The 13095-nt window shown below is 37.1% G+C and overlaps 1 protein-coding gene across 1 annotated transcript in view; it reads left to right on the top strand.

The window, feature by feature from the left end:
- The window catches only part of LOC116728660 (GDNF family receptor alpha-4-like), a 33862-nt gene extending 22603 nt beyond the window's left edge, over positions 1 to 11259 (top strand). Inside the window, exons 6-9 of the mRNA XM_032576934.1 lie at positions 1289 to 1398; positions 1730 to 1864; positions 5288 to 5424; positions 7584 to 11259. Of these exons, the coding sequence (XP_032432825.1) occupies positions 1289 to 1398; positions 1730 to 1864; positions 5288 to 5424; positions 7584 to 7787 (586 nt within the window). The 3' untranslated portion in view covers positions 7788 to 11259. The remainder of the gene's footprint in view (positions 1 to 1288; positions 1399 to 1729; positions 1865 to 5287; positions 5425 to 7583) is intronic.
- Positions 11260 to 13095: the final 1836 nt, after the last annotated feature.

Genomic DNA, 13095 nt, shown 5'->3' with positions numbered 1-13095 from the left:
CTGTGCGTACTGGGTCAGCCCCAGGGCATCATCCCCACTGAGAATCCCAAAACGCTAAAGGAAGAATTTCTTCTGCGTCTTGCCTCTTCTTGGATAGTACAGAGCTTAGTTAATAGTCACGCTCTCTAGGTCACAGGGACTCAGGCTGACTGATCATAAAAAGCTTTTCTTTCTGCCTTAGCTCTCCCCTCACCACTTAGACATGGTACAGCAGCCACAGCAGAAGCTACACCCAAACCCACGGTCAATTTCATGGTCTCTTTTCCCATCTGTCATGAATAATGCCTGGAGACAACTGAACTACTCCACCTGAGAGAGACTTCCTCATCCTCCTGAAGCAGCATGGTGCATTTTTCAGAGAGAAAAAGAAAATGACTTAAATTTATGACTCTATACTGATTCACCCGTAGCGATTACTTTATTCATAAACACATACGGCACAAAACAGAGGGGTGCACCCTACAGGCTTTCCTGGAACGGAAAATTACGCATTTGGTTATTCTTTTAGTAATTTATTTTAATTACTGTAAGGGAAATTGTAGCAAAAAAGGTGTAGCACTTACTAGTGTTATGCAATATACTTTATATTTTCTAAATGAAAAAGGCTGGCAAAAATAAAAGGAAGTTTTCCTGAGACTCATTCTGCAACAATATAGCAAAGCTGGTGTGTTATTAGCAGCACAGTTCATTCTATTTAAGAAAATGCTTTTATTCTTTTGTTTCTCAAGGCAACTACAAGTTTCAGCCAATCAATGGGAAAAGCCCTGAAACACTCCTTCAGTAAAGAGATAAAAAATATGTTTGATCCACTCCCTAAGCCCTCAGTTTTAAACAAATCCAAATTGGAAAGCTCTTCTTAATTCACTTAATCCAACTTGCTATGCACTATGTAAAAATATTGAACTTTTTCACTTTTTTTTCTTCACAATACAACCAGAAACTTCACTGTATTCAGTTTGAATTTCAGTTCAAGCAGTGAAGATTCATGTGTTGTTTTGTCTGTATATATTGAAAATGAGATCCAAATAGATGAGATTTAATTTCTGAAGTTCTCTTACAAAGAAGTGTTTGATTCGCTGAAAGAAAACAACAAATTTACAAACATTTTTTTTTAAAGTAGGTACTTCTCTTTCTCCTCCTTCTATTTATTTCATTGTTTTGATTTATGACAGCCCTGAGTGCCAAAATAAAATTTTCAAAACACTTTAAAATGCATTCAGCTTTTATGTGCTGATGCTCTGAAAACCCATTTTCTCCACTGAGTGTGTGTTGTGTGTGTTTGTTTCAGATCCCGGTTTGCAGATTTCCAACACAACTGTCAGCAGTCCTCTCTTTCTGCCTCTGGCTGTATGCGAGAGAGCAGAGCCATGTGCCTCAAGGCTTACACTGGACTCATAGGTGAGATGCTGGAAAAAAAAAAAAGTAAAATTAAAACATACAAGAATGCACATAATAAAACTGTAGATCCATTAAAATGCTTGGATTCAAAAGCACAATTTCTTGATGGTCTGCATGAGCATAAAAATACAAACAGAAGGAAATAAAAATTTCCTTCTGTTTTAAAATACAACAAAAGCTTTAGTGTACTAGAAGGTCATAAATATTGAAAACCAGACAACTGCTTACTTTATAATCTAAAATTGTTTTGCATGGTGCATAAGTGTTGTTTAGAAACACTTATTTGGAAATCTAAGTGTTGTTTAAAGAGTTTTAAACCTTTGTCTTTCAGGAACCATCATGACTCCCAACTATGTGAGCAACAGCAGCACGGAGGTGTCCCAGTGGTGCACATGTGAAGGCAGCGGGAACGAACTGCAGGGCTGTCAACGCATCCAAAATCTCTTCAGCAACAACATATGTCTACGTAAGGGAGATGCATAAGAAAGTTTGTGGTACAGTTCAGTTTTAGGGCTGAACTGTCCCAGCGGGCCCCTCAGTCGGCCATAAATGGTTCCCGCTCAGGACATGGTGGACTCTTCGGATTACCAGGACTGTTAACTAAAATATCTGGTGGCTATGGCTGAGAAAATCATTATTTGGTTTTTCAGTAAATAAGGATCAACTTAACATAGAAATGGTTCAGTAGCTAAAAAAATGAACATTCTTCCATGAATACCTTAACTGCCATATTCAGATCTTTTAGAAAACCTGTGAGGAAACCAAGGACTTTATATGATTTAGAGCAGACTGGGGCACTAGAAAGAAATCTAAAAATGGCACTTCTATAATTTGTCCTTTTCGGTAGCTACATCCAGACCCACTTTTGGATCATTCTAAAAAGAGAAGAACAGTAATAGGAGGTTTAACTCTTTTCAAAGATTTGTCTCCTCCCTCATGCTTCCCAGATGGCTCTTCATTCAGAGCCCAACTTAACAATTATAAATAATTTGCATATTGGTGACTGAGAGATATTTTTTCATGTGTTCCTAAAAGCTTACTTTCCATGCTTTTTGTTCCAAATAAAATAAACTTAAAAGAACAACACAGAGGCACAGTGAACAAATCTAATCATTTTGCATAACTGGAGTTACAGTTTAGCAAATGTTAACATCTGAAACATAGATTCAATAATCTATGTTTGATCCGAGATGCAATAATATCACAATCAAATTTACTATAATATTGATCAACTAATATTTAATTACTGGAGTGAAACTGGTTAAAAGGTTTCTGTTTGTGAAGAACAGATTGCTGTTTTCAAGGATTACATCTGTAAATCAGACAACAAAATAAATAAAATTCAAGGTATTATTTATTTATTCATGTATTTCAAATGCTCAAAATAATAATAAGACATATAGTCAAGGCAATTGACATGTAACATGACACAATTTGAAAAGGAGCAGGTATAGAAGGTAAAAGATCTTATGATCTCCTCTCTTACCATCAGAAGTCTCTACTGCAAGGATTAAACTAAATACAAACATTAGCTGTGGCAGTTTGTGGAAGTTTTTGTTTTTCATCTTCTTTCTGAGAATATTGTGAATAATGGCCTCATGTGCCACAGATCGTTAAAATTGAGAGCATGACCACAGTTATTTGAAAATTCTGGGTTGAAATGTGGCAAGAAACATCAATTAAAATGAATTACAGTTCTTCTGAAATGTTAATGAGTCAATGCTGCAGTTTAGGTTGCCAATTTCCTTCATGTCTCTATACTTTGTAGAATAAACTTGCAGCTGACAATCCTTGTATCACTGTAACAACAGAGGAGATGTCGTATTTCAGCTGTCAAATGTAAGTATTATCTAAATGAATGCCGAGATGCTAATCTAGCTGAGCGCTTTCTAATGTGCATTAATACAGAATTCAAATGAGGTGGGCCGTAATTGATGATTGAGAGGGTAAGTCACTGAACCATAATGTTGTCTTATAAATAAATGAACAGCGAGAGATGTTCTCCCTGGTGCTTGGCCGCCTGCCAAATGCGAATGTGATTTTGAAACTCAGCAAAGTCAATGAATCCTTTCACCAAATCTGATCAACTGGAAGTGGCTTGTGGTTGAGTCGTTGCCAAACCAGAATGAGCATCTAGAGTTCTTGCTCAGTATGTCCTGCTGATGTATAACGATGTATTGTTTAGCATGTGCTGTACTAAAAAAAAAAAAAAGAAAAAAGAAAGCAATAGGGGACAGACAGACAGGCGGTTTTAATTAGAAATAAGATTTCACAATGAGGGGCCTCATTAACAATCAGGCTGTATGAGACTTTCATTTGGCGTACAGCACTCACATTTTGTTCGCAACATTGTCTTCCAGAAATAATGTTGAGGCTCAGATTAGTTATGATTGCACACCAATGCAAAGTGAAGATAGTGAAAGACAATGGGAACTCCGCCTGCCTGTTTTCGCCTGCCGTTCGGCTACGATAGAAATCCTGGAGATACCAGTTGCTGGTTTATTCCAGAAAACTGGCATTTCTTCCCATTCTTATATTAAGTAGATGCTTGTGAATAATCTCAAATTAATTGATCAATTTTTTTTTTAGAAACTGGAAAAAAAAGTTAACTGCTTTCTTTAGCCATTTGCAAAAGGTTAACTTTGGTAATGTTTTTTTCACTGCAGAGTGACCATGTGTGAGCAGCACACGGGCCTGTGGCAGGGCTCATTATGTTGGCGATTAAACAGCCCATCCAGATGTGACCAGCTACATTTTCTACATTCAGTTTAACACTTAAATATTTCTCTGCCTTCCTTCTCCCTTCTTTGCTTTAGACAAACAGCTAAAAATATGATGCGTCCTACAAAAGAGGAAAAACTTCAAGTGAGGAAAAAGTGACACTCGGAAAATTTAACATGAAAGTATATATTTTTTAATACATGCATCTGATAATTGAGTCACAGAATTTTATGGAAATTGTGCTTATTATTTTTTTAATTGACTAAAATATAATTTTCTGGAGAGGTTTTTGACTCCACAGCAATGCATTGAGTTTTGTCCAGAATCAGCTTTGCAAGTTGAAATTAGATGGAAAACATTGCATGTGAGCAAGAATATATGCTACAATGTAACTTTTTCTATTATTACTTTACATTTTTTACAATAAGTGATATCGCTTATAGAACGCCAGACAAAATATATTAGAAAAAATGTGTAAAAAACATTAAAATAAACTTAAATTCTTTTATTCAGTGTGAAAAATATAATTTTGTGAAAACAATGATTGTTTTCACAAAATTCCTGTTGATACTTGCATTGGTTCCCATAGAAATCCTTAAAAAATGGATGAATGTGTGGAAATAAACCTCATGGATGTATTACGGACAACGGAGGAACTGTGATGTTATGGGCCTCTTTTCTGAAGTTTTCGGATTCTTGTCATATATTAAATGATAATCTATTTTCATCTTTTAGAAAACTTCAAAATAGATTGTAATAATTTTAAATACAGAATGATACAAATCAATGCAGAATTGGGTCATTGGACACACAAAATAAAGTTTTATTACCTCTGCCACGTCTGTACTCAGAACTAAATTCTATATCAACATTGAATAAAAGTATAAAAATGAAGGTTTGGTTCTTCAACTGTTGAGTAATTTTACTATAAACTCGTATTTTAAGATTTTAATTAGTTGAGTGAATCTCTCTTAAACAAAATATATACTGTATATATTTCTAAACTTTAAGATCATCAACAAGTAACTTTTATTATTAATAGTGAAGAACTTGGAGCATTTTGCTCCATCTTAGCTGAGAACACACACTGATAATGTTTTAGTGATGATTCAAAGCAGAATTAAGATGTGAAACTAATGAAGATGTCCCCTGCTGATTTTGTTTTTAGGCAATGCCATCAGCTCCATGGGAATCTTGGCGCCTCCTCCGGTGGAACACACTCCAGTGCCAGTTTCTCAGCCCTCCCCTCGCGTCTTCCAGGAGAGGGTCCACGTTAGCGTCAACACGCTCCCTGAATTCAACAGTGTAAGCACACACTCCTGCTACTTTCTCACTATGTGTTGGTGTTAGAGATTCAGCTCCAGTCAGGGGACTGCATATCAAATCCTGACACCAATGTTTCACTGAGGACTATAGCAGTGAGTTGAGGCCCAGCAGCTTTCTGCATAATCCCAGATTATTCTTGTCTCACTTCCTCTTCTATCGCCACCTCTCAGTGTGGTTCAGGATTAGCTGTAGGTGCTTGCTGCAATCTTTACTGTTAATATTCATGGGAGTGCGCTCATCTGGTTCATATGTACAGTTGTAATCCTACTGTATCCTATATTGCAAAAATCTTCTTTCTGCAATCCAACCTCAGGAGACCCAGACCCACAGTTCAGGTGTTTGACTTTTGCATTTCTTCTGCAGACTTCCATTTAAATACCTCTTTACAATGATGTGGAGTGAATCCAGAAAAATAAATCAAATGACACTGACTGGTGTATGTAATTTATGTATGAGTTTAGATCATTGCTGAAATGAGACACATGATTGAGAAATGACAATTTCTTAAAATTATCTTGAGTATCTTGAGTTATTCATGTAACGTCTCAGGGGAGTTTGCAGGTCAATTTGCTGATTTGCCCATTTGAACCTGAATATCTCCATGCCTTCCATTGTGGAAGTTGACGGCTACTTTAATTGTTTCGCTAAATTAACACACTACTTGTAGCTGCATATTACTGTAGTGAAACACAGTAGTAGAAAAAGCAACCAGAAGTAGAATGTCCCTTCATCAGGTTGTCACTTTTAGCTAAAAAAAAGAAATTCAGCATCTCGGTGATTGCCAGTTATCACAAAAACTACTAACTGTTTTTTGCACCAACAGTGTCGCAATCATTAAAAATAAATAATAATAGAACTGATCTAATTTCATTTGAAATTAATGGAATCATTTTTTGCAAAATCCTCCACTTTTAAACTTAAATGTACACAAATAATATTGTTGTAGGGTAGGAGATAAATGAAAATGTAATAAAAATCAAGCGGGTCTTGTTAGTCTAGTGTAGTAGTATCACAATTCAGCATTGATTCTTACTGTTTGGGTCGCATGGAAGCTGTTGTTTTTGTGGGGGCTTGCAAGGTCGTTGTCCACTGGAAGAGGCCGCCTGCAGAAAAGTGTGGCGCTCGCTCCGTGACCTTTTTGTAAACGCAAAACAGGGAGGAGGAGAGGGAACCCTGGAAGATAGTGATGTCACGTGTACTGAAGCAGAAGGATGTCTCCCAGGTGATCTGCGTTGTTCATGTAAATATAAGATATAACATATTTATACATAGATGGAAAAAGTCCAATCTAAGCTGAGAACTGAAGTGTTGTCACTCATAAGTGATATAAAATAAATGCAGCTGCACATCTTCAAACCATTGAGTATTATATTTCCATACATCCCATAACAATCCTGTCGTCAACAGTCCCATAATGTCGCTTGATGCTGCATACAATGCGGTTTTATTTTCCATGCATTTGGAGTTGTTCTTTCACAGTTATTGTCATAAGTAAACAAAAGAGCAGACAGCAATTTGGCTCTGCTTGCTTTTGAGCTTTGATGCATGATAACTTGGAGACTTTAAAGAAGAAATTATTCTAGCCCATATAGGCATGAAGCCCCGTGGAGGACTCTTGCAGTTGCTGCAGAGATATCCAACAACGATGGCCGTCTTATGGCAGCAGCTTCAATGGAATATTTTATCAGGAAGAACATGACCTCATTCTCTTTGGATTTTTTTTTTTTCATGTTCAACAGCCTGTTTCTTCTCAGTCCTATTCCTGAATGTTCATGTTGTGGAGCAGATGCAGAACTTTACAGACATTCAAAAAATATGCCGGTTTCTTTGCTAATTCAAGGCGATCATAAGGAACCCAAACAAACAAATAAGGTCATTAAAAGTTGCTAATGGGAATGTAGGCAGATTTGAGCAGCAACTAATTACATTTACTCAATTACATAAAAAAAAAAAAAAAAACTAAACGAATCAAGGACATTTTGGAGGTTTAAATTCTCTTCTTAAATATTTTGTTTGTATCTTTGAGGTATTTTCATTCGTAGCAAACTCCGTGTTATGTAGACCGACTCTTCTTGACGTTCCCTCCATGTTTCATTGCTCTTGTTAATTGGAGCAATCACTCTTTCTCTCCTCCACAGATGGAGGACAGTGACCAAGAGGAGGAACAAGAAGAGGGAGCAAATGAGGAGTTCAATGTCATCCCACCATACTCTGAGAAGGACTCCGACACTGAATCAGGTGCCAGAGGGAGTCAGCGCGGAGAAGCTAGCCAAGTAGAGCTCGCTCTGCCATTGCTGCTGCTGCCAGGCCTCTTCTTGAACTGGGAATGCTGGAACGACTGAAGACTCGACTTTTCTTTCAGCTTAGAGTTTACAGTCGCTATTGGTGTCGAATTCATTGCAGCCCTCACTGTGAAACACAGTCGACGGTTACGGAAAAGACATGTAAATGCCTCCAAAAACGTTTGTGTCCTATTCCTTCGAACACTGTAAAATATCCCAACTTGTTTTTTTTTAATTTCCTTTTAAGCATTTATAAGACATTACTCATCCTTCAGTTTATTTGCTTAAGTGACCTTTCCTCAATGTGAGTACATGGGTGAATTGCAAAGTACTGTTTGGGCAAAAGCTGCCTGTCCTTTAAAGTAAAAAAGTAATACACAGTACTTCACAAAGAAGCTTATCGCCCAGCGCTACGCTTTTACTCTCCGGAAAACCATAACCAGTCTACTCGACTGCAATGAGGTGGGAGCACAGCTTTTGATTTCTATTTCATAACTCATGTTGCATCCATTTCTCTGCTGCTCCTTTGGCTCTTCCTCTATCTTCATCATGCTAAAAAAAACAAAAAACAAAACAATAATCCACTTCATAACAAGCTAATAAAAGAGGAAGCCACATTTAAACCATTTTGTGAAAAATAAAATAGGATCTCTTAAAAATTGCGTCATTTGACAAGACAGGGATGAGCTTCAAAATGATGTGCCGTCACGTTTTGTACGCTTATTCTAACTCCACGCACCGAAAATCATGACAAAAGTCACTTTTGCTCTTTCTTTTTTTTTGTTAACACACCACTTAGCATTATTCCTCCTGCACCAAGCGGCTGAGAACTCGGGCGAAAGTAATGAGATCAAATTCCATTGTAGAAACGGTGTTGGGAGAAAAGCAATATAAGCAATTACTGCACGATTCAAATTGCTCCCATGCAGGGGGGAAAGTCTGGAGTAAAGCTCACGGGAGAGAAAAGCCAATTTGCTGCTGTCATGGCCTCTCACTTTTTTATCCTTAGGAGATCTAGTTTTAGTGCTCCTTCCCCAACATGTACCTTAGATGTTTTGAAAGCAAAATGAAGTGATAGGGATGGACATCGGAGGCTGAAGAGCCTGCTGGCTGCTCTCGTCACTGGCCAGCACATTCAGCCATTCTCTCTGCTTTAAATGCTGATGTTTTGCTGATGTTAATAGTTTTTCCTTTTATGGCTCATTTTCCTGTAAAATTAAGGAGCTGCAGATACAGAGGTGAAAGGAAGTTTTTATAGAGAGATAAACCCGTCTAATTTCAAAACTTAGAACTAAACTAACTAACTAAACTGACTTCTGTAAAGATTTTTGTTTTTGAACTCAGTATTTGCAATGGTTGAACTGAAATTCACTTGTGATGTCTCGGATAAAGAGGAAAAGGCTGAATGAGCCCGCAGCTTTTTTGAAGTGTACAGTAGTGTCTGGTCTTGTTTACTTGACAGGTTATTAAAATTAAGACTTAACTTTGGATGCAAACTGAGAAGGACAGTTCTCAAAAAGCAGTTCTTCCCTGAATCCAGCTCCATCTTTCTTCACATTTTCTAGAAGTCAACGTTAAACTTTAATTGGATTTTGTGAGTTTAGTAAATACGACTTGACTGTTACATGCTTCAGGGCAAAGTGACATCATTCTGTTTTTTTTGACCATTCCTTGCTGAAAACAGCTGAGTGGATGGACAACTCTTCAGTTTGCTAAATTTTCAAAGTCCAAACCAGAAAAACTGAAATACAACATCAGACCGGGCAACAAAAGCTTGTTTGGTTTTAATCATGTGATCATGAGAGTTCTAAGTTAAATATGGTGGTGTAATAGTTAACTATTTACCAGCGTCAGAAGCTCATGTAGGGTTGGTGTTCTCTGTTGCTCTCAGTAATCCCAAGCATGAAGTCAAAAGATTTCTTTTTAGATTCTTAAAGATGTTTTATATCAGTTTAATTTTAATTCTCATTTAAAGCCCTTTCTCAATTTAAGTACACTATTTTGGTCAGCTACTAACTTCGTAGGCCTAAAGCCCATCCAGGTAAATTAAGAGTAGAAAATGCTGGATTATTGTATTATATACTTCCACATTATAATTGTAGTCCACTTAACACAATCAGATGCTTAAGATTGTTCAATTTTTGTTTTTCTTGACGTCGACCACATTTTTGTCCGAACGAAGTTTCTGCTCTAACAGTTAAACTCTCAACTGTTTCTAGACATCCGAATCAACACACATCTACAGTAATCAATAATCTCAGACCTGCTAATATTTAGCTTTCACCCTATTTTCCCCCCCGAAATATTTCGACAAAACTCAGAAAATGTTTTGCTGCTTCACAAACACTGAATATCTTAAAATCTAAAGACTAGTTTATCAGCTAAACTTGACCCTGGTGTGGTCATCCACCAAAGCCTTTCACTTGAAATATAATGTCCTACCAAATATTCCACCCTGCAGTTCTTTGTGATTGCACGTTATATTGTAACATACACAATCAAATATCCAGAAAAGATGATGTGAAATGCCAATAAGTACAGCGATGACTAGTTAAAACCTAATTTCAACTAAAGAATTGTCATTTTGTGCTGAGAAAAACATTGATGAAACGTGACCACCTATCAGACAGAGAAGTGCATCAGTCAAAACAGTTCCTTTTATTATGAATAGCAACATCAAAACATCAAATATGGATGACCTACACAGTTTTGCAAGCCATGCACAAGCCAGTAGGCAATTGTCTAAATAAACATAGCATAACAACAGAAGAGTAAAGTCAGGAACTCTGATCAGAATCAGAAACTGAGTCTGATAGACTCAGTTCGTTTGGGGACCAAGATTGCAACATTTGTTAAATCGTCAGGTGGTGGTTTCACACTGCACTGTGCCAAACAAACCAAACTCTTTCAAAAACCTACTTACCCCCTCGCTTCTGTTGGCTCTACTCCAAGAACCACTGACGGAAACAACACAAAAATGTCTGAAGAAGCCATGAGCGCAAGTTCCTTCTTGATGAAAAGTAAACAAAAATGGAGTGGCGTCAAATTTTAGCGGTTATAGAGTTTCTCTTTTAATTTTGGCAAAAGACTGAGTCATTTTCCTACTAGCACTATAATTTTGACTCTTGAACGTGAGGAACTGGTATCCACTCTATTTTAGCCTTTTTGTCTTGTTTATGAGCTTACATATATTTTGTCAGTAAATAGCTTTCGTTTATATTTGTAAACATTAATGTCCCAGATTGGTTCTGTTTGTTGAGGGGTTTCAAAGAAGAAAAACTCTACATTTATAGAATCTAAATCTTACAAGAACTATGTAAATACCTACCAAATTAGACAGTTTGTAGTTTATATCATAAGAGTAGTAAGACCATGTACATCACTGTTTCACATGCTAAAGTTATTGTAAAAACATATCAAACATAGCAGATGTTTCTGTGTATTTCCTGTAATGTTGTGCCATAGAAAAAAAAGTATGTCAGTTTGTTTACAGAATAAAAAGTCTCATTAAAATGTGTTCTTATCTAACACATCCGTTGCTTCTGATTCAAACTAATCACACTGTTTAAGAGTACAGAGAATTTTATTTTATACATTGACATACCCATCTAAATACACTTCCATGTTCACATATTTCTGAAATCCAACATTGTGGACTATTTCTACAAACCATTTCTCAGTGTGATGCCTTGAAATATCCTTGCTGTAGTTTAAGCAATTTGGGAGGACAGTAGCTCTACTACGAAGTGCTAAGCTACATTAAGTCACAGAGGAGAGTCAGTGGAAGAGTTGGTTTAAAATAACTGAGATTAATATGTTTGCAGATGAGAAAATCATTTGGCAAAACAGGCTATATCAATGCTTGTTTCAACATAGATTGCAAGGTTGATAGGTCAAAAATTTAAGCACATCCCATTGAAGCAGGGTGCTCGAGTCCATTCCCAGCGACTTGAGCACCTCTGCTTACCATCCTGCAACTATTAGATGGGTTCCTTCTGCAACACACCTGCTCATTAGCAGGCGTTTGGAGAGCTGAGTTACTGCCAGAGAGGGAAGTCAGCCTATTCACCCTGGCGTGTTGGACTGGACTTACATCAGTGCAAATAAATTCATAGGTTTTCCACCATTGATATACCAGAAATGTTGTCGCTGTCTATGTTCTTACATGCCAGTGGGGATAACTGTGGCTCAGTGGGTCGAGTACTCAAATGTTGTGGGTTTGATTCCAACTTCCTCCTGCAACCTGTTGAAATGCCCCTGAGCAAGGCACTTAACAAACTGTATAAGTTCCACCTGCTGGTGTATGAGTGTGTATGTTTTGAGTACTAAAATGTTCCTAAAGTATCTTCGGTATGACTAAAAACGTGCTGCATAGTTTCAGTCCACTTTACATTTTCTGAGTTGATTACAGGGTCTTAAAGATGCAACATCCAGATGCAGTTTTCACTGGAATGGTTTGTGATCAAAAATGAGCAAATACAGGCAGCAACAGATTCTGGGATCAGCCTTTGCTTAATTACTGAAAGTACAGCTTCAGGGCTCCTGGGCTTTGTTTACAAGTCCAAACTCAGTCGCCTGGCTGCAAAGTTAAGTTGTTCCTTCATATTCCCCAAAGAGAAAAAGTATCCTCTCTATTTTACCCATTGTGTTTATGGGTAGAGCAACTGAGCTCTCAGGAGGTTTTGCATATGGATTCAATTTAGTAGATTTGGATTCTGTAAAGAAGCGTTGGGAGAATGCCATGTATCATAATGGGACAGTGTTGTCTAGCTTTAAAACCATAGCCTTCAAAATATCTTGCAAACATTATGTAATCAACCAAATAAAATTATACCTCTTTTGTAAACATTATCTGAAAAGATCGAGACCTCAGATGAGATGAAGATGTTCTGAGAACATTCATTCTCAAGCATTGCATTTGAAAACATTATGAAAAGACTTTTATGGGTATTTTTGTTATTATTTACATGCACAGTTAAAAATATACTTATCCTTTTCAATTAGGGGTTCAGCGTGGATTCAGCAGCAGAATGCACTGCACATGCTTTATTTGAGTTCAAATTTAAGGTATTTTTACTGTGAGGCGACAGTAATCACAAGTGAGCCGCTGTGCCGCCACAGGAGACGCTTGAACCGCCTTATATCCCAGCAGTGTGCTCATAATGCGTAAAAGATTAGCAGTTACTTTAATGCTTATTAATTAAGTAAATCGGTGCACTCGTTTTCACATACTCCTGTGTCAACATACTGAACTTGTCTTCATATAGTGCAAAGAATGTATTTTTTTAAACTTGGCCTCAAACCAATAATATTAAAGCACGAAAGAAAATTAGGTTTCCTTATTAATATGATAATTTGTGCAGCAAGA

This window comes from Xiphophorus hellerii, chromosome 11 (genome assembly GCF_003331165.1).
Source record: "Xiphophorus hellerii strain 12219 chromosome 11, Xiphophorus_hellerii-4.1, whole genome shotgun sequence".
NCBI lineage: Eukaryota > Metazoa > Chordata > Actinopteri > Cyprinodontiformes > Poeciliidae > Xiphophorus > Xiphophorus hellerii.
Note: the sequence above shows the minus strand (reverse complement) of the source record. Positions and strands in the feature narration are given on the sequence as shown.